The sequence below is a fragment of the Lycium ferocissimum genome, chromosome 4, assembly GCF_029784015.1.
Source record: "Lycium ferocissimum isolate CSIRO_LF1 chromosome 4, AGI_CSIRO_Lferr_CH_V1, whole genome shotgun sequence".
NCBI classification, from domain to species: domain Eukaryota; kingdom Viridiplantae; phylum Streptophyta; class Magnoliopsida; order Solanales; family Solanaceae; genus Lycium; species Lycium ferocissimum.
In genome coordinates, this window is record NC_081345.1 from 46,694,421 (window position 1) to 46,714,562 (window position 20,142).

General features: G+C 34.9%; 3 protein-coding genes across 5 annotated transcripts; all 3 read left to right on the forward strand.

Annotated features, from left to right (window-relative positions):
* Positions 1 to 2,452: 2,452 nt before the first annotated feature.
* On the forward strand, positions 2,453 to 3,065 carry LOC132054116 (heat stress transcription factor A-9-like). The gene is made up of 2 exons (XM_059446178.1): positions 2,453 to 2,485; positions 2,589 to 3,065. Exons 1-2 carry the CDS (start codon positions 2,453 to 2,455, stop codon positions 3,063 to 3,065), a joined length of 510 nt encoding a protein of 169 aa, XP_059302161.1.
* A 2,529-nt stretch (positions 3,066 to 5,594) lies between these two features.
* LOC132053334 (14-3-3 protein 9-like) lies at positions 5,595 to 10,765 on the forward strand. 2 transcript variants are annotated; one of them, XM_059445315.1, is made up of 7 exons: positions 5,595 to 5,798; positions 7,073 to 7,379; positions 7,490 to 7,577; positions 8,861 to 8,970; positions 9,056 to 9,204; positions 10,248 to 10,300; positions 10,421 to 10,765. In XM_059445315.1, exons 1-7 carry the CDS (start codon positions 5,714 to 5,716, stop codon positions 10,421 to 10,423), a joined length of 795 nt encoding a protein of 264 aa, XP_059301298.1. In that variant the 5' UTR covers positions 5,595 to 5,713; the 3' UTR covers positions 10,424 to 10,765. The 2 variants fall into 2 exon arrangements, with proteins under 2 accessions (XP_059301298.1, XP_059301297.1); XM_059445314.1 differs by having other exon boundaries at positions 5,600 to 5,798; positions 10,245 to 10,300.
* An 800-nt stretch (positions 10,766 to 11,565) lies between these two features.
* On the forward strand, positions 11,566 to 19,919 carry LOC132053333 (uncharacterized). 2 transcript variants are annotated; one of them, XM_059445311.1, is made up of 8 exons: positions 11,566 to 11,945; positions 14,433 to 14,545; positions 15,200 to 15,249; positions 16,616 to 16,849; positions 17,405 to 17,557; positions 18,599 to 18,694; positions 18,827 to 18,847; positions 19,581 to 19,919. In XM_059445311.1, exons 1-8 carry the CDS (start codon positions 11,659 to 11,661, stop codon positions 19,746 to 19,748), a joined length of 1,122 nt encoding a protein of 373 aa, XP_059301294.1. In that variant the 5' UTR covers positions 11,566 to 11,658; the 3' UTR covers positions 19,749 to 19,919. The 2 variants fall into 2 exon arrangements, with proteins under 2 accessions (XP_059301294.1, XP_059301296.1); XM_059445313.1 differs by lacking the exon at positions 11,566 to 11,945 and adding an exon at positions 12,535 to 12,842.
* Positions 19,920 to 20,142: the final 223 nt, after the last annotated feature.

Consider the following 20,142-nt stretch of genomic DNA (forward strand, 5'->3'; position numbering starts at 1 on the left):
AGGGCATGAGAGCTTTGAAGAACAAATGGGTGTTCAAAGTTAAAGCCGAAGAACACAGCTTGAAGCCCAGATACAAAGCTAGATTGGTTGTTAAGGGATTTGGTCAAAGGAAAGGTATTGACTTTGACGAAATATTTTCTCCTATCGTGAAAATGTCCTCCATTCGGACGCTTCTTGGTTTGAATTTGCTAGTCTTGATTTGGAGATTGAAAGCGGATGGATGTGAAGACCGCTTTTTTACGGTGACTTAGAAGCGGAGATTTATATGGAACAACCCAAGGGCTTCAAGGCAAAAGGTAAAGAAAATCTTGTATGCAAACTTAAGAAGAGTCTATATAGATTGAAGCAAGCTCCCAGACAGTGGTACAAGAAGTTTGAATCGGTATGGGGAGCAAGGCTACAAGAAGACTTCTTCGATCACTTTATGTGTTTGTACAAAGATTTTCTAATGATGACTTTATCATCCTTCTACTATATGTGGATGATATGTTGATTGTAGGCGGGAATGCTTCCAAGATTGACGAGTTGAAGAAACGAGTTGAGTAAGTCTTTTGCAATGAAAGACTTGGGTCATGCTAAGCGAGATTTTGGGCATGAGAATTACTCGTTCGAGAGATGAAAAGAAGCTTTATTTGTCGCAGAAAAAAGTACATAGAACGTGTCGGAGCGCTTCAATATGAAAAGTGCTAAGTGGGTTAGCACACCTCTTCTGGTCATCTCGAAATCGAGCAAAGAAATGTGTCCTACAACAACGGAGGAAAAAGAGAGAATGGCCAAGATTCCTTATTCCTCTGCCGTCGGAAGTTTGATGTATGCAATGGTATGCACTCGACCGATATTGCTCATGCGCATTGGTATTGTTAGCGATTTCTCGAAAATCCGGGGAAAGAGCATTGGGAAGTCGTAGTGGATACTCGGTATCTAAGAGGAAGCTCGGATGAATGCTTGTGTTTTGGAGGATCAAATCCAATTTTGAAGGGCTATACGGATTCGATATGGAAGGTGACCTTGATAACGAAAAATCCACTCTTTGGATATCTGTTTACTTTTCGGGGGAGCTATATCATGGCGGTCGAAGTTGCGAAGTGTGTGCCGGTTGTCTACAACAGAGCGACGGAGTATATTGCGGCTACGAAGGCGGCAAAGAGATGATATGGCTCAAGAGATTCCTTCAAGAACTTGGATTGCGGCAAATGGAGTATGTTGTCTATTGTGACGGATAGAGTGCAATAGACTTGAGCAAAAACTCCATGTACCATGCGAGAACAAAGCACATCGACGTCGGATATCATTGGATTCGTGATCGGGTAGAGAACGAATTGTTCCGGGTCAAAGATTCACACGGTGAAAATCCTGCGTATATGTTAACCAAGGTGATTCCCGAGAGACAAGTTCGAATTGTGCAAAGAACTTGTCGGCATTAACTCTATCTGAGAAGACGGAGATGCCTCCTTCAGTTGAATGGGTCTGGAGGGGGAGATTTGTGGAGTCCATCCCCATGATTGCAAAGAAAGAATTTGGCACAAGCCAAATTGCAAGTTTTGTCAAATATAGTTGCAAAAGTTGAATTTGGCACCAACCAAATTGCAACCTTTGTCAAAAATAGTTGCAAAAGTTGAATTTGGCAACAACCAAATTAAATGCAAGGATGAAAAATGGCACATTTCATCCCTATAAATAGCAAGCTCTCCATCATCTTTAAACACACCAAAAAAAAAAAAAAAAAAAAAGAGGAAAAATTGTAGAGAGCAAAGTGAGGTATACCATAGGCGTGTAAGAAAATAATGTACGAAGAAAAATAAAGTGTGAGTGATATTGTAGTGAGGTGGGAAAAATCAAAAGAGTGTTTTTTCTTTTTGAGTGTGTGTAGCGGTCTTTGGAGTATTTATACTCGTGACTACATGTGTAAAATTCTTACTATAGTGATATCACCGCTCCTCTGCCGTTGTTTTTTCCTTATTCGAAGGGTTTCCACGTAAAACCTTGGTGTCATTATTGTTGCATTTTATTCTTGCTGATTTAACCATAAATTATTGTTCCGCGTTTATCACTAATACCGTGAATATTATTTTTGCGGGTCTATTTTATTACCAACAAAAAGCAAGCTAATTACTTTGTTCTGCTTGTAACTCTACACAAAGAACAAACATCACATAATTGCAAATTTTCAGAATACACAAAAACTTCTCCGTTCTCTCAACAGAAAAAAACATAGCAATGAACAATATCAATCAATTTTTTCAGGGAGAAAACGGACATGGTGGTGGTGGCGATGGTGCAAAAATATTACGCGAACCTGGTATACCCCCTTTCGTAACGAAGACATGATATGGTGGAGGATCCGAATACAAACTCTATCATATGCTCGAGTCCATCTGGTACTAGTTTCATTATTTGGGATCATATCAGATTTAGCTTCGAGCTTCTACCCAAATATTTCAAGCATACTAATATGTCGAGCTTCATTTATCAGCTCAATAACTATGTAAGTTACCCTATTTCTTGATCATTATGTACAATTTTCAATACAACAGTGAATGGATCTTATTAACTCCAATTGTATAAGTACTAAAGATATGATTTAATAGAAGTTCAAGAAGATTGGACTTCAAACATGGGAATATGAAAATTATTGGTTTCAAGCGGAGAAAAAACACTTGCTGACTAACATAAAGCGGCGAAGAAACAAAAGTCTAAAGAAAGATTTTAATCAAGAAACTTACTATTATTGGGTAGAGGAAGAGTTGAGGAGCCAGAGAGATCTCAACGATACGTTGAAGTTAGAAATCAAGAAGCTGAAGGAGAGACAAGACGATATGACTAATGGAATCGCCTCTCTAAAGGAATACTTGGAAAATTCAGAGGCTGAGTCCAGGAAACTTCTTTGTTTCCTGGCCAAAAAAGTTAAGCAAGTTGCAATCAAGCATGGTATGAAATGTGGAGCAGAAGATAAAATAGAAAGTAGTAGCAAAAGCTCGGGGAAGACGAAGATGGATGATTTTTCATCTATTAAACAAGTACACGTTATCGCGCTGAAGCCTGAGATTGAGAGGGGAAGTGGATAATTTCATGTTTTTCAAGATCTCCATGGAAAATGTATTCTTGTCTTGTGTTAACACATTATGATTATGTTTAATTTAGTGCGATAATATAGTAGTCGTAGTAGCTAATTTTTGTGTTTGAAGTCATTTGATTCTACTGACAGGGAGAAATTTGAAGACAGAAAGTGCAGCTACAACTTTTTTTTAATCTTTTTTTCATCCTTTATTGATTGGTCTAGAATTTAGTTGATCTTGCTATATATCCATGTACATAATTACAGAAATTTCATCATTAACTCTACATATGTGTGTTTGTGTTAGCTAAATAATTCTTATATCCAGACTCAGATAATTTTCTAAAAGTCAATTCATTTTTCCGACTTTGATATAACTTGGTAGTTTGGTACAGAAGCACTCTTCTAACCTATATTGCTCGGGCTCTCCAAAAATATTGTCGCACTCGTGTTGGATCCTCAAAACTACACTATTTTTGAAGGATCCAATATGCTGCCAATGATATTTTTGAAGAGTATAAACAACGTCACTTCTAATACATAAGCAAACCACATTTTGAAGAATTCCTTTTCTTTTCATTCAATTGGCAATTTCTTGAGGAAATTAGTTTTTTAAGGACTTCAAACTAGCAACAGATTTGATTCATCTTTAATTTGTACTTGTATCTGATAGAAAACAAAAGATTATTTTGAAAGAAAACACAAGGGTAACTCACCAAAAGTTAGGATCAGAAGCACTGCAATCGAATTTTTAGCCCATATCATAAAATTCTCTATCAAAAACCGTAAGAGAGAATAAAGAAAAGTTCCTTTGATAATTGAATCATAGAGAAATGTAAATTTCCATGATCTAGTTTTAAAAAATAGGGTTTCAACTGAACTAAACGACATGGGCAGAGTTAAGGGTACACTGTATATACAAGATCAAAACTATGATTATGTATATTTAGTAGGTGTTAACTCTTCTTAGCTTATTCGTGTGTTTTACTTCTTATATTTTGAATTCTCTAAATGAAAATTCTGATTCCGCCCAATTAATATAACTTGTTATATTGTTCAAGACCCCTTTTTTTTAACACCTAGAGCTGGTGATCCATCGTTAATCCACGTCTACAAGGAAGCGAATGATTTAGCAGATAAGTTAGTTAAGAAATGGTGCAATTCAGATGTTTTTGAGAGTTGCAGTTATTTTTTGAATTTTTTTCTTGAAAAATGATTATTTGGTTACCATGTATCCCAAAACAGTTAAGGCTTATAATATTTCTATTTTTATAACAAAATAAAAATAAAAATAAAGGTTTAATATATCGACAATCCCTTAAACTTGTCAATAAATTTTAGACTCTCAGATTACGACTTCTTCCAATTGATCATCTGAACACATGATAAATTGTTCCAATTAGACACTTTCGGTTCTAAGGCCTATTCTCAAGTGTCTATTAAAAAGTTAAGTAAATATACCCATCAGTCTCAATTGAAATAAGCCTGAGGTCTTATGGTAATTGAGGCTAGTGCTAATAATTAAAGAAAGTGACATATTTTAAGTGATTAACTTATAATCTACGTAATGACGTTTGAGAAAACATGCAGAAACGTTTACAACTTTTGAGCTGAAAGTATGTACTAGGAATATTTTATCATGCGTTCAGGTGCTTAATAGAAATAAATCGCAATTCAAGTATCTAAATGAAATTTACCATAATTTAAGGTTCTGTCGAAGTATTAAGCCCCAAAAATATATGTGAGAGATTGTCAAAACCAGTGTTTTCAGAGGCATTTTTGGGGCAAGGCGTACCAAAAACGCTCCGGGACGCAAATGAAAGGCGTAGATCCATAGAATGTACGCCCTAAAATTTGGGGCGTAAGTCCTAGGCACAAAAGCGTAAACCCCGGGCGTAAAGGTGTACGCCCCGGGAGTTAAATTTAATTTTTAATGCTTTAAAAGTATTTTTGCTATAAATTATGATTTTTATTATTGGTATAATGATATTTATACTTTATGTTATCAAGTTTCATGTTGTAGCGATTTTTCCTAAAATATATAAATAAATAAAGCAACTCTCATAGAAAATAACACTATTATAAATAGTATTTTTTAGATAATTATGTCTGAAACTGATATGACAGAGATTTTCATTGCTCTTACACTTTTTGCCCTTCTCCTTCTTTGAATATATAAAGAAAAGTCAATACAAATATTAGTTGAGGTCGGAAAGAAGTAATAAACCTGAGAATCGATGATCAGGTGAATGAAGATTTCATTTTTAAAGATTATCTACGCTATTAACATTTTTTATGTTAATACCTTTCTCAAATAATATTTATAATAATTCTTTTTATATTATTAATGATTTATTGCAAAATTCAAATGAAAACTTTACCTTCACTTATTTCTTAATAATAAAATTACAAAATTAAAGAAACATATGACATACATCCTCCTATATTCATGAGACTTACGCCCCATATTGCCTTATTCATTGAGACTTACGCCCGTGCCTCGAGACTTATGCCTGGACCCCACAATGGGTCACGTCACCTCTTAAAACACTGGTCAAAACCCATCAAATGTTAGATTGAAGAGACAGAGAAATAAAAAGGAAAGTGAAGAATCTGCTTTGGCACAACTGAAGACGAAGATACTCTTAAATCGGAAAAATGGCAGCAGCAGCAGCTCCGTCAAAAGAACGCGAGAACTTCGTTTATCTCGCTAAACTTGCCGAACAAGCTGAACGATATGATGGTTAGTTTTTTTTTTTCTCTCTCTCTCTCTATAGATATAAAATTTGTCTCTATCGAAATTTTTTGATCTGAAATTAATATTTTTTTTTTGATTTGTATGCTAAATTAGACTGATTTGATGTATGATTACTTGATCAATATTCGAATATCAAACTTAGCGAAGTAGACGAATTTTTTGATCTCAAATTAGTACAATTTTTTTTTTTTTTGATTTATATGTTAAATTTACTATACTGGGTACTCAAAAATTGAATATTAAAATTTATTTATTCAAATTCATAATTTATATGTTTAATTAAGCTGAAAACGCTACGATTGTTAGGGTTTTTCTTTGATTTGTATGTTTAATTAGGTTTTTTTTTTCTCTCTCTATAGATATAAATGTTTCTCTGTATCGATTTTTTTTATCTCAATTTGATGAATTTTTATTTTTATATGTTTAAATTTGACTGATATTTGTATCTGATTGCTCATTCTTCTAATTTTGTTATCTTTTTAATTGATGTTTTTGTTCTTTGATCTATCTGCTTAATTATAGTGGACAAATTTTATGATAGTGGAGATTTATATCTTCTTAATTAATGTTTGCTGCTTCTTTTATATATATATAAAAAAAAAAATTATAAATCTTAATCAGTGTTTGTGATCTTAATGTTATCTGCTTAATTGCAATTATTGTGTTCTGAAATCAAACTTAACTTCGTCAAAATTCTAATTTTTTGTCGAGGTTCTACTATTGGTAATTTTCGATTTGTCAATTACCAATAGTAGAACCGCATAAAAATTAGAATTTCGAAGAAGTGTCCCGTGGAATTAGTTGAGGTGCGCGCAACTCGGCTCAGATTGGTTATCAAAGAAAAAAAATTGTCGATGTGTTGTTTTTGAGCTCTATCCACAAAATGTTTATTTAATTAATATTCATATCAATATAAAAGTAATTTTTTTTTTTTTTTTTAAGATGGTGACGAAAAGAAAGTTTAGAGATGGTAACAAAAGTCTTCCTTGATTGCATGGAAATGGATGAAAAAAATATTAAACCCTTCATTGTTATCTGACGCTTTGGTTCTTCCTATAATTCATGCTATATTATAATGTATATAAAGTAAAACTATGGATTAAACCAATAAGATTACTTCAGTTAAATTTGAGTACTTCGTTGTGGATCGACTTTGCGTAACTCTTTTTCCATCTCCCTTCTTTTCAGCAATTAAAACTAAATTAGGCATTTTTTGTTGTTAATTGGTTAGACTTTTATATTTAGACACTGTTTTACAGAGATGGTTGATGCAATGAAGAAGGTCGCGAATATGGACGTTGAATTGACTGTGGAGGAGAGGAATTTGCTTTCTGTTGGTTATAAGAACGTCGTAGGTTCAAGGAGAGCATCATGGAGGATCTTGTCCTCTATTGAACAGAAGGAGGAGCAAAGAGGAAACGAGCTGAATGCAAAACGGATCAAGGAGTACCGACATAAGGTTGAGAAGGAGCTCACCGACATTTGCAGTGACATCATGACTGTGATTGATGAGCATCTCATTCCCTCATGTCCTGCTGGCGAATCATCTGTATTTTACTATAAGATGTGAGGCCTTTTGCATTAATCAGCTTGAGTAACAAATGTTGTTTATGATGACTTGGGGAAGTTGAAGCTTCAGTGGTTGTTCATTTTGGTTTGGTTTACTTTGTGTACAGGAAAGGAGATTATTATCGCTATCTTGCAGAGTTCAAAAGCGGTGACGATAAGAAAGAGGTTTCTGATCTTTCATTGAAGGCTTATGAGGTAATGGTTTGCTTGTACCTAACTTCTTCTAGAAAAATACAGAAGTGCACATATCAGTGTCCACCTCCTTTTTCTTGGTTCAGTGCCTTTTATGCAAGAATTGACAGATCTTCTGTTTGCTTAATCCATATTGAATGACTTAAATTCAGGCTTTTGACCTCTTAAAGACTAAAGTACCTTTATATGAATGTGTGCATAATATGTATATACAGCGTGTGTGTGCTTGTCTGTCTGTTTGAAGATTGATCTCAATGCAAGTGACTCGTTTGAGTGGGTAGCATCATGTATGTAAATTTTACGATGGACCCTTTTTTTTTGTTGGAATTGCTCTTTAGTTAGACTGTACTACACATGAGAAAAATCCATTCGTTTGTTCTTCCTGGATGCGTGAAGGTTTGAAAGGATCCTGGATGAGAGGGTTACTCTTTTTTCTTTTTGGTTAAAAATCTGCTTTTTCCCTTTAGTAATGTATACATGCTAACTGGAAAGCTAACTAATAGCAATTTGATACATTGATGAGAATCTAGACTGTGACATCTTGGTTACAGCCTCCAAGTAGATGAGAGGGTTACTCTTTTTTCTTTTTGGTTAAAAATCTGCTTTTTCCCTTTAGTAATGTATACATGCTAACTGGAAAGCTAACTAATAGCAATTTGATACATTAATGAGAATCTAGACTGTGACATCTTGGTTACAGCCTCCAAGTAGATGAGAGGGTTACTCTTTTTTTTTTTGGTTAAAAATCTGCTTTTTCCCTTTAGTGATGTATACATGCTAACTGGAAAGCTGACTAATAGCAATTTGATACATTGATGAGAATCTAGACTGTGACATCTTGGTTACAGCCTACAAGTGTGGGGTTCAATTTTTGCCACATGAGCTAGGGTCCTTTATATATTCTTGGTTCTTTCAATTTCATGATGCAGCACACAACAAAATGGTGATACTGAATGTAGTTCCAACCTCCTCCTCCCCCCCCCCCCCCCCCCCCCCCCCCCCCCCCCCGCTCTTTTTTCTGTTTTGTTGTCTTTTAAACTTTTGCAAACCATTATGTTTTGTATCCCAAGTTTTGGTACTTGGGCGTTGGAAAGCAATGACCTTTTTCATAAAAATATGATGTCCTTATGGGAGTTTATCTTATTGTTATTTTAATTTTTCAGCATTACAAACGTTGTGCATGACTTTTTCCTCATGTTTGAATATATAGCTGCTTTTGATTACACAACACGTGAATCTATGTTTATCTCATTCTTCTTATTATTCCTTCTAAACCTCATGTGCAGTCAGCTACATCCACCGCTGAGGCTGAATTGCCACCTACCCATCCCATTAGGTTGGGTTTGGCTTTGAATTTCTCTGTTTTCTACTATGAGATCCTGAACTCTCCTGAAAGGTCTGTTATTTTTGCATTATCATCTACTTGAAGTCTACTCATCACCTGTATATAATCTCAACTTATTATGATCTGTCTTCTCCAGGGCATGCCACCTTGCAAAGCAGGCTTTTGATGAAGCAATATCAGAGTTGGATACCCTGAATGAGGAGTCCTACAAAGATAGCACCTTGATTATGCAGCTTCTAAGGGACAATCTCACCTTGTGGACTTCTGATATTCCAGAGGATTCAGGTATACTTCAAGTCAGATTCTCAAGTTGCCTTGATCTTTGTATAATCTACAACTTGCGATTGCGGATTCAGTTAGCTTGTTATGGTTTGCTAGCACAGTGCATTTCTCTCTCTTTTGTTTTTCATTTTTCTATTGAATGCGGAAACTGATTTAAGTGGGGTTTGTTGAACTTTCTGATTGCCCTTTTCTAGTATAGTTGCCATAGTTTTTGTGTATTATGGATGGTAACTTGTCAATCAAGATAATCGGAGGTGTACAGGAAGATTAAATCATTTCTACAACATTCTACATGGCATCTGAGAACTTTGGACTGCAGTGTACTGCTTGAAAACAAGTCTAGAGAAAACAAGAGTTGTAGGTATTGATATTATTCTGAGGTACAAGGATCTAGTCAGGCTAGAAATGTTAGTTGTTTGAGGATTATTCTTTGTTTCATCTAAGTGCTTTAACAGACATTCAAGAATCTAGTGAGAAAGGAGTTCCACAATATCTGCATCAAGTATAGGGGGCAGGACGGGAGGTTGTTTTATAGCCGTTTCTTATTTTATGGGAAAAAGGAATCAAATCAGGCTGGAAATGCTGGCTGTTTGAGAAATTTTCTTGCTTCATCCAACGATTTGTCGGACATAGGATAATCTAGTGAGGACGGAGTTGCACTAATGTTTCATACTTTTGTTTTCATTTACTGATTGAGGATGAGGTTGGGATTGCTTCAACTAGTAGGTAAGACTTTCAATGTTCTAGGATTAGCCAATTGTACTCTTTGCTTCAGTATTTCACAGATTTTCCTGCTTGTATCGAGGCATTGAGATTGGAAAATTTTGGCATCTTTTTGTTTAACATTCTTCAACCAAATTGACTTTGAAGATGGATTATAATCGCAGTGCAACACATTGTTTGATGCTGATTAAGGCTAACAGATAGGTCTTCTATGGTAGTACAGAAATTTAATTAGATGAATACAATGCCTTTGCTGACATTGAAAAAATATTGACTTTTTAATTATTCTTGTTGACATTTCTTTTTTCCCTTCTCAACAGAAGATGCCCAAAAGGGAGATGCGGCCACAAGCAAATCAGGAGCTGAGGGTGCCGAGGTGAGCTCTTCGTTCATCTTTCCGATCCTTTACTCAAACAATTATTTAATTTTTCACCTACGCTCGAGTAGTTAACCTTTCAACTTATTCTGAACCATATTTTTTCTTCTATTTTTGCAGTAAGGGGCTAAACAATTAGAACCTACTATGTGTATTTGGACAAGGGAGGATGATGATGCACCGAGGGGTGCGAGTTAGTTAGGGTCATAATAGATGCTTGTATTATTGGCGTGTCTTGTTTTAGTTTGTTTGATTGTCAGTTGGATGTCTGCATATGGTTCGATTTTGCATCCCAGTGCTATTTCCCTCCCTAATAGAGTGAGTTGTTCCGTCTTGTCGATGGTCTATAGGTAGTGTTAGTTTCAGATGACTGCCGCAGCCAAACAGAGAATACCAGTTTGTTTGTCCTCTTAACCTCTATGATCTAAATTTCACCAAATTTTAATATTTTTATTGCCTTGTTCATTTTGGGGTCGTTTTGTTTCAGGTACAAGCCAAGTTATTCTTGTTATATAAATCAATATTGCTTCGTACCATGTTTGGTTTCGGTATTAAATGCAGATTTTAATACCAGAAACCAAAGTGTATAACTAATTCGAAAGAGTTATATGAGAATTTATCTACTATTACAGGATAGAAGGTGGAATAAATTAATTTCGGGTATTTGCAAATACTTGCCACTCAAATTAGGATATTTTTGTCTTTTTCCACCCATTAAACTCTGGAATATCATTTTCGAACCCTTGTCAAAACAAGGGATAATTTTTAGATACAGGCACAAAAATAACCTGTTTGTGCAAATCACCCTTTATTTTGAGATTATAGTACGTTATCTCACGGTCTTTTCGTGATTACAAGCGGTATGCAGGTGGTGGTTGTAATTTTGTTTATTTTTTCATCCTAATTGAATAGAAGTTGGTGAGAACTTATTGGGGTCAATTGGTTTTGGTCCATTAACAACCTTTTTAGTTTTATGCCAAATTTTTCAAGATTTTTGATTTTACATGTAAGACGTTTTTCTGTTGACTATCTTTCATTCAAATTGTAGGAGGAAAACGTTTGAAAAGACAGAATAGAAGTTCCTCACACTAATATTACTATTCATGTCTCTTAACATAACAAGATTTCTCGAACATTTGACCAAAAAACAGAATAAAAGGTTATCATGTAGAAGTATAGAAAGTACACGTGTTCCCTTCTCGTTGGTCCATTAAGATTTTGGAGATTTTGATAGTCTTTCAATTCAAACCACAAGAATTTCGCAAACAAACCATGGAAAAAGAAAGAAAAAAAAAAAAGAGTGAAAACAATTTTCAGTTGGAACAAGAATAACTGTTCTCTTTCAAGAACAGCTAAAAATGGCTTTCAGCTTCAAGCTTAACACTGCAAATCCCAGTTTCTTCACCATAACTAACAATTCAAGCAATGACCCATTACTGAAAAATGCAACAAAAAGCAGTATTTTGCCTTTTAGAGTCTCTGCTTCTTCTTCAAGTAGTGGAAGTGCACAAGCATTTGAAGAAGGACAACTTGAAAGACCTAAATGGACAGGGGAAACTCCACTTTCACGTCTTGTTGGAACTCTCATTTCCATTAAACCTCTTTTTTCTATACTCAAACTTGGTGCTAGACAGGTTTTTATAAGGTATGTTGCTCGGACTCTCCAAAATATTTTGTCGCATCCGTGTCAGATCCTCTTAAAATCCTCCCTTACTAGTAGTCCTAGTATTTCTCCCATAGTTTCTTGTCCTCGACTTTTGTTAATCCATATTATTTAATGTTTCTTGTTATTTGCTTAGAATACTGTCTTGTTGTAGTTACTGTTCCTTTTTCCTATTTGACCAGCTTTGTTATTGCTTTATTATGAACCGAGGGTCTATCGGAAACATCTTTTCTACCTCCCAAGGTAGGTTAAGGTCTGCTAACACTTTATCCTTCCCAGACCCCACTTGTGGGAGTACACTGGGTATGTTGTTGTTGTTGTTGTCATATCGATAGCCTCTTAAAATTGCTAGTAAATTTCGTTTACACACTCGAATTATGATCAGTTCTGATTGAGCATCTGAACACATGATAAAGTATTGATATAAGGCTCTTCCGACTAAAATTTTAGAGAAGTTTCTGAGCGTGTCTCCTGGCATCCATTAAGTAGATAAGTTAAGCACTTAAACTATGTTACGTCCTTTAATATACGCATTAGCCTCAATAAGCCATAAAACCTCAAAAATAGCTGCGCCCTTTCCAGAATAGCAAAATGGCTTTCAGCTTCAAGCTTGACACTGCAAATCCCAGTATCTTCACGATAACCAACAATACAAGCCACGACCCATTACTGAAAAATGCAACCAGAAGACGTATTTTGCCTTTTAGAGTGTCTGCTTCTTCTTCTTCTTCTTCAAGCAGTGGCACAGGCAAATGAAGGACAACTTGAAAGGCCTAAATGGACAGGAGAAACTCCACTTTCACGTCTAGTTGGAACTCTGGTTTCCATTAAACCAATCTTTTCTGTACTCAAACTTGGTGCTAGACAGGTTTTCATAAGGTCCGATTTCTTTCTTGCTTACTATCTGTTTGTTGTATTGTCTGAACATAGACTTAACTCAGTTAGAAAATGAACTATTTCCTTCTCTTTTCTTACACCATGGTATCCGGGCCAGCTTACACACCTCAACTAATTCCACGGGTACCTGCTTCCTCCCACCACTGGGATGTCAGGGTGAGCTTGCGCGCCTCGACTAATTCCATGAGTCCTGGCTACTTTAGAGGCGGAGCCAGGATTTCAACTTTATGTGTTCTGGATCTAAAATGACGACTTCAAGTTTTATAGTTCTAAACTTAATATTTGTAGATATTTAATGAATTTCTTAATACAAATAAACCGTTTGAGCAATAGCTACTGGGTTCGGTTGAACTTGTAAATCTCCGTATCTCCTAGTTTCTAGCTGAGATTTGAACCCGAGACCTTATAGTTCTCAACTATCTCATTAACCACAACAAAGATAGAAAATGAACTATTTCATGTATTTATCTAGAGTTAAGGGTCATCAAGATTATTGAAAGATGGAAAATCACCCGGTAATTTGTAACCTCAACTTATCAATTGTTCACTTTTCCTACTTGAAGTCTTGAACTATTACCAACTAGTTTGCAAAACACACCTAATGCCGAGATTGTTTTACAAACTGAACCTCGAGAAAAGTGAACAACCGATAGTTTCATTTTTGTAAAACTAGTTAGTGATTTTAGGCAAAACTCCATTGGATGCAGTTAGAAAATGAACTATTTCAAGTATTTATCTATGAGGAAAGGTCCAAATTTTACCCATTTATTATAGAAAATATTTTAATTCTACCCTCTCCGTTATACTTTGGGGCTATTCATAGCAAATCTTCTCGTATTTGTTCCTTCTTTTGAGGGAGGTCCAGCATGAATTGAGTGGATCCTGCATGTACAAATACTTCGAGAAAAGGTCTAATATTATCCCTTTTGACTTTGACTATGGTATAAAATTACTAGCCGTTATACTTCTAGTTGGAATTCAGTTAGGTCAAAGGGCAAGTATGAGATAATTTGCTTAGGGTATGAATGTCCCTAAAATATAACATTGGTTAAAATTAAGTAGGCATTTGGACATCGATTGAGCGATATTTGAAAAAAAAAATGGTATGTGAAGTTGAAAAATGGTATTTGGAAGTTGAATTTGTGTTTGGACATGCATTTCACTTGAAATAAGGTTGAAGTTTGTGATTTTTTGAAAAAAATGATTTTTTTTTTTTTTATGGTCCAAGCCCTAAGACATCCAAATAGTTCATGGGTATTTCTTTTTTACCCTTTTCCTTCATTTATTTAAGTTTTCGGTATGTTACTCATGTGTGGTCAAATTATTTTTCTTGAATCAGCTACGTGTAGATACTTTTTGTTGATATGTAGGGAAATAACTGATCTCAGTAATTTTTTTGCTATGTTGATACCATATTGAAATGTGTGAATTAGCTCAGTAAATTTAAAAGAAGCACTTTTATATACTTATTTGAAGAATGCGACAATTTTGCTATTTATGATGCTATTTCTATTTTCTTGAGAAGTTCTTGGAATGAAAGAAAATTGATCTGACATACTGGGGTTTGAACAGTACAGCTGAGAAAACTAATATTCCATGGAGAGAGATGACAAAGCAGATACTGGATTCAGATGTTTACAAAGAGTTAGAGAGCATTGAGAATCCTGCTATTGTATACCCTGATTGTAAGTTTCTTTATGAAACTTTTTAACATTTTTTTCTTTTTTTTTACCCCGCCGAAAATGTTCTTAACCAGTGGAACAAGAAAGACATGTATATATTCAGTATGCAATCAAACGATTTCTCCCCAAAATAGAGAAGAATTCCCTTGCTTTCGTTTTTCTCCACTTGCACTTCTTGCCCGGGGAGCAGCATGCCAAAAGAGAGAAAAGGTCTGCATTTCTGAAAATGATCTTAAAGACAAGACGGTAGTTACAACTAGGCCTTGAAAAATCAACCATCATATTATAAGAATTGGATAACTTCGATCTATATTTATTAGGGGCTCCTAAAATGATATACTAAATTAATCGAGCTGTTCCAAGTGGTTCAGCTTAACCTGGTTACTCAGAAACCTAACCTATGATTACAGGTTGATATGCCCTACCAATAGAGCAAAGAGTTTCTTCATAATTTCAAATCATAATTCACATGTTGCTATTACAATGTCACTGGCTTTGGTTTTATCTTTAAGCCTTTGATTTGTTCTATCAGCTAACCTGTAAATTCTTAGAATCTGTGTTTAGAACTGGAAAACGGCCTTTTCATTTCAACTTTTACTATACTAGATGAACCTTCCAAAAAAACAAACTGGCTCACACGGTGATTTCTTCTTCCAGATTATCTCAATCCCTTCCACGCGTATGATGAGGGCAACCTGTCCTGGCTGGTAAGAATTAACATCCAACACTTACTTTTGAGTTTAGGGCATAACTTCATCTACGTTTGAGTTTTTGTTGGAGTCAAGTCATCCAGGTTGAATGGCTTTTGCTTTCATTTGTACTTCGTTAATTATCTGTGCTTCTGTTGGTTTGTTGGTTTGGTGATCAAGTTATAGAAGTTATGATATGTCCTCTTGGTTATCTGCTTATGGTACTAATGTTGATTTCATTTGGTTATTAAGTTGCTTAGAAGTGCAAGTTTGTCCTTATTAAGTTGCTTAGAAGTGCAAGTTTGTCCAACTGCTTTTGGTTTTGTATTTTAATTGAGGGAACCAATGCGCCAACAACTTTTAACCTAAAACTGGCTGATTCCAGGGATCACCTGGTTCTACTTCCATCATTCTTTTCCTCCCACTCCTTTCTATATACTCCGTATGTCTCAATTTATGTTGCACTCTTTCCTTTTTATCCGGTCCCAAAAAGAATCACATCTTTCTATATTTAGTACTCCCTCAGTCCCTTTGTTTCAATCTGTTTGTCTTACTTTTCTTTTAGTCTGTTTAAAAAAGAATGCCTCTTTCCTAATTTGGCAATTCTTTAATTTTAACATCTCACATGGTATGTTTAAAACCCCAAGATTAAAGGGCATTTTGGTACTTTATACATACCTTTAGTTTTAGACCACAAGATTCAAAAGTCTTCTTTACTTTCTTGAACTCCATGTCAAGTCAAACTAAGACAAATAAATTGAAATGATGGGAGTAGTAATTTAATTTTAAACTTCCCATTTTATCCTTAATGAGATGATTTATAACCACAAAAACTGCTATGATTTGCTTTAGATCACAAGTTTCAATAGTCTTTCTTTTTCCCTTAAACTCAATGCCCAATCAAGCATCTTCACATAAATTGGGACGGAGGGAGTATGTTTTTCCTATGTTTTCATATATATGATATACTTCCTCTATTCCATTTTATGTGATACTATCCTTATTAATCCATTCCGGAAAGAATGACATCTTTCTATATTTGAAAACAATTTAACTTTAAACTTTTCATTTTACCCTGAATGACATGCTTTTATAGCCACAAAGTCTCATGGCATGTTTAAAACCACAAGTTCCAAAAGTCTTTCTTTCTTAAATTCAATGCCTAGTCAAACTACGCCATGTAAATAAGTTACTACCTCAGTGGTGCATCACCAAGTCCACCAGGGAACATCTCGTCCTCACCATCTGTAATGTAAACATTCAAGGATTAGGCCTTAATTGAACTCTATCACACGAGATAAGAAATGAAAGAAGGGAAATCTTCTCCAAAAGCGTTATTTTTTTTATTGCATGACAATGAGTGAAACTTAATTAACTACTGTAGGCTGCAGCTGAAGTAGAGGCCGCAACTATGTCGATGGTGAGACGTGCAATACCTAATGCGTCTTCACTTGATGAAGCAAACCAGATAGTACGTGGAAATTGGCTTGATGCAATCGAAAAACATCATCAGCAATATTCAGCAGACTTCTCAATCAGAGATATTCTTGACATTGGATGCTCTGTTGGTGTGAGCACACGATATATTGCAGACAGATATCCTTCTGCTAAAGTGACTGTGAGTATGAATAAACATTTATAATTTGATCTGCATAAGAGAAAGAGAGAGAAAATGACAAAAAATGTCTCTTATGTTTGAGGGTAGGTTCAAAGTATTCCCCTAAAGTATGCACTGAATAGTTTTGGTCCTTTAAGTTAGCCAAAAGTCAACACTTTTAGTAAAAATCAAATATTTAATAGTTTATGTTCGTTAGATTCAACGGAAACAGTGGAAATAAAGATTTAACCATAAATCCATAACACTAAGATAGTCCTATCAAATCCTAAATATGCAACACAAAAAACTGTACTAGATACTAAAAAGATATGTGAGTTCCACTAATTTCTTTTTTATTTGTTCTTCATATTTTTTGTCAAATCTAATTTACAGAGTTGGGTAAATATTGACGGAGACTTAAAGCATTAACTTTTGGCAAGCTTAAAGGACAAAGACTATTCAGTACATGCTTAAGGGACTATTTTAGATCTACCCTCAAACATAAGAGACCATTTTTGTCATTTTCTCTCATTCTTAAACATTTAATATCTTTCTAATCATGATCATCTTCTGCAGGGTTTGGATCTTTCACCTTATTTCCTTTCTGTTGCTCAATATAAAGAAAAGAAAAGAAACCAGGGAAAGAATTCTATCAGCTGGATACACGCAAATGGTGAAAACACCGGCTTGCCTTCCAAATCATTTGATCTCGTTTCAATTGCTTATGTGGTATGTTGTCTAGCTAACTGCAAAGATAAATCAATTACTTTACAGGAAGATTAGCTCGTTCCATTTCATATGAACACCAGAGCAAAATTCGTGATAAACATAATTTTTTCGGCATATATGATCTTTGTGACTTCTCAAAGCAACATTGTTAGATATGTGCCCGGAATTGGTCAGTAAAAAGTAAAGGATATTTATTACTAATATTTTAAGTAATCCTATATGAAGTTTGAATATGAAATATGAAAATTGGAAGATTCAATTATCAAAGGTCGTGTTACCAATGAATATATAGATTGTTGCGCTATAGCTTAGGAGTCGATTACTATTTTTCCCCACGTGTTTCTTCATGCAGTAGAGAAAATGGCCGTTTGGATTGGCTCATAAGTTGCTGAAAAACAACTTATAAGCTGTTTTCAGCTTTTTTGAGTGTTTGGCTGACCAACTTATAAGTTATTTTGCGCTTAAAATAAGCCCAAAAATAATTGGGCCCGTTTGGCTTAGCTTATAAGTTGCTTTTTTTAAGCCCATCCAAACAGGCTCTAAATGTAGTCGGTTATTCAAGTGAAATTTTTTCCACTCACAAAACTTCAACTTTTTTTTTTTTTTCAAGTGAAATGCATGTTCAACACAACTTCAACTTTAAATACTACTCCCTCCGTCACAATTTACATTACACTTTTTCCTTTTTAGTCTGTTCCAAAATGGAGGACACCTTTCTATATTTAGTAACAATTTAACATTAAACTTCCTGTTTTACCCTTAATGAGATTATTTATAGCCGCACAAATATCTGTGGCTTATTTTGGACCACAAGCTTCAAAAGTCTTCTTTTTATCCTTAAATTTCTTGTCCAGTCAAACACCTTCACATAAATTCGGACAGAGGGAGTACTTTTTCTCAAATATCACTCAATTCATGTCCAACGCCTACTATTGGTTGATGGGTATCATCTATAATGCTAAAGCAACAAATTGAGGGATGCAGATTTTGTTCGACGTTTATGTTTACTGAACTGTCTTTGACTTTCTACTGTTGGTGCAGTTTCATGAATGTCCTGAAAGAGCAATAAGAAATGTAGTGAAGGAGTCATTCCGGCTGCTTCGACCTGGAGGAACTATTGCTATAACTGATAACTCGGTAATTTACCTTGCTGTAATTAACTGATAACTATTGCTATTATAATACTGTTTTAGTAATTAACTGATAACTATTGCTATTACAATACTGTTTTACATCAGTCTTATTACATTTTCTTGCTTTCTTCTGCAGCCAAAGTCGAAGATTCTTCAGGTACGTCCGTTCTTTCAATTACAACATAAAAATTCGATATAAAAGTTTCAAATTGGTTGGTCTGCTTTACTCAACCATTCAAACACAAACTATGAACAGACTATTTATGAGTCCAGCCAATGGCAGGGGCAGAAATTTTATTAAAGGGGTTCAAGAAAATGCTCTGTTACGTTTAGGAGACTCAACAATATATAAAATACAGACATACACAAACATAGAGAAGAAAATGACAAAATGGTCTCTTATGTTTGAAGGTAGGTTCAACATAGTCCCTCAAGTATGCACTTAACGTTTTTGGTCCTTTAAGTTTGTAAAAGTTAACACTTTAAGTTTGCCAAAAGTTAACTATGAAAAGTCTAGAGCAGTTCTTTTGTTGCATATTTTTGGATTTGAGGGACTTTCGTGATGTTTATGGCTAAGTCTTTTATTCCACTGTTTCCGTCTAATCTATCAAACATAAATTGTTTAATATTTGACAGTGACTAAAAGATTTAACTTTTGGCAAACTCAAAGGACAAAAACTGTACAGTGCATACTTAAGAGACTATTTTGAACCTACCCTCAAACATAAGGGCCATTTTTGTCATTTTCTCCACAAACATAAGTACAAAAGATTTTTTTTTTCACCTATATACAGAGTATAATTTTTGGCGAAGGGGATTCAATTGAACACCCTTCAGCAAACGTGGCTCCTCCACTGAGTCCAGCTTCTCTATGATTTCTAATTGTACAGGAATTACCACCAGTGTTGTTTACATTGATGAAGAGTACTGAACCTTTTCTGGATGAATACTACTTGACTGATCTTGAAAGAGTGATGAAGGAAACTGATTTTGCCAATGTACAAACTGTTCTCACTGATCCTAGACACAGAACTGTTACCGCCACCGTGCCTTACTAACTTTTTGCATACTTGCTGAGACATGTTTGTTAGCCATCTGCTCAGGAAAATGGAAGAGAGAACATATAATCTGTAAAATTTGGAACTGATTTTTTTTATATCCAGATAGATCATTTTCTGTAAGAACCTTGTATAACACGAGTCCGGGAATATGCTATCCTTAGTTTTGGAGCTTTTGAGTTTTTGAAATATGTGAAAATTTGAGTTTGCAAATCTTCAAAAGTAGGAGAATAGCACTTTCGATCCCTCAGTTTTGGTACTGATTTTAGTCGTCGTGATATATGACTCTACACATCTAACATTCAATCAATTAAAATGTGTGTTTTTGGCCACTTTATGTAAGACATATGTCATATTTGGACTATCTTTAAAAGTATATTACCTTCAAATATAG

Excerpts from the sequence above, each read along its gene's own strand:
- LOC132054116 (XM_059446178.1), top strand. The coding sequence starts at position 2,453 with ATGTCGAGCTTCATTTATCAGCTCAATAACTAT. Across the intron at positions 2,486-2,588 it reads TTTATCAGCTCAATAACTAT|AAGTTCAAGAAGATTGGACT; the intron begins GTAAGTTACCCT and ends ATGATTTAATAG.
- LOC132053334 (XM_059445314.1), top strand. The coding sequence starts at position 5,714 with ATGGCAGCAGCAGCAGCTCCGTCAAAAGAACGCGAGAACTTCGTTTAT. Across the intron at positions 5,799-7,072 it reads ACAAGCTGAACGATATGATG|AGATGGTTGATGCAATGAAG; the intron begins GTTAGTTTTTTT and ends ACTGTTTTACAG. Across the intron at positions 9,205-10,244 it reads TGATATTCCAGAGGATTCAG|AAGATGCCCAAAAGGGAGAT; the intron begins GTATACTTCAAG and ends CCTTCTCAACAG.
- LOC132053333 (XM_059445311.1), top strand. The coding sequence starts at position 11,659 with ATGGCTTTCAGCTTCAAGCTTAACACTGCAAATCCCAGTTTCTTCACC. Across the intron at positions 11,946-14,432 it reads GCTAGACAGGTTTTTATAAG|TACAGCTGAGAAAACTAATA; the intron begins GTATGTTGCTCG and ends GGGTTTGAACAG. Across the intron at positions 16,850-17,404 it reads ATCCTTCTGCTAAAGTGACT|GGTTTGGATCTTTCACCTTA; the intron begins GTGAGTATGAAT and ends CATCTTCTGCAG.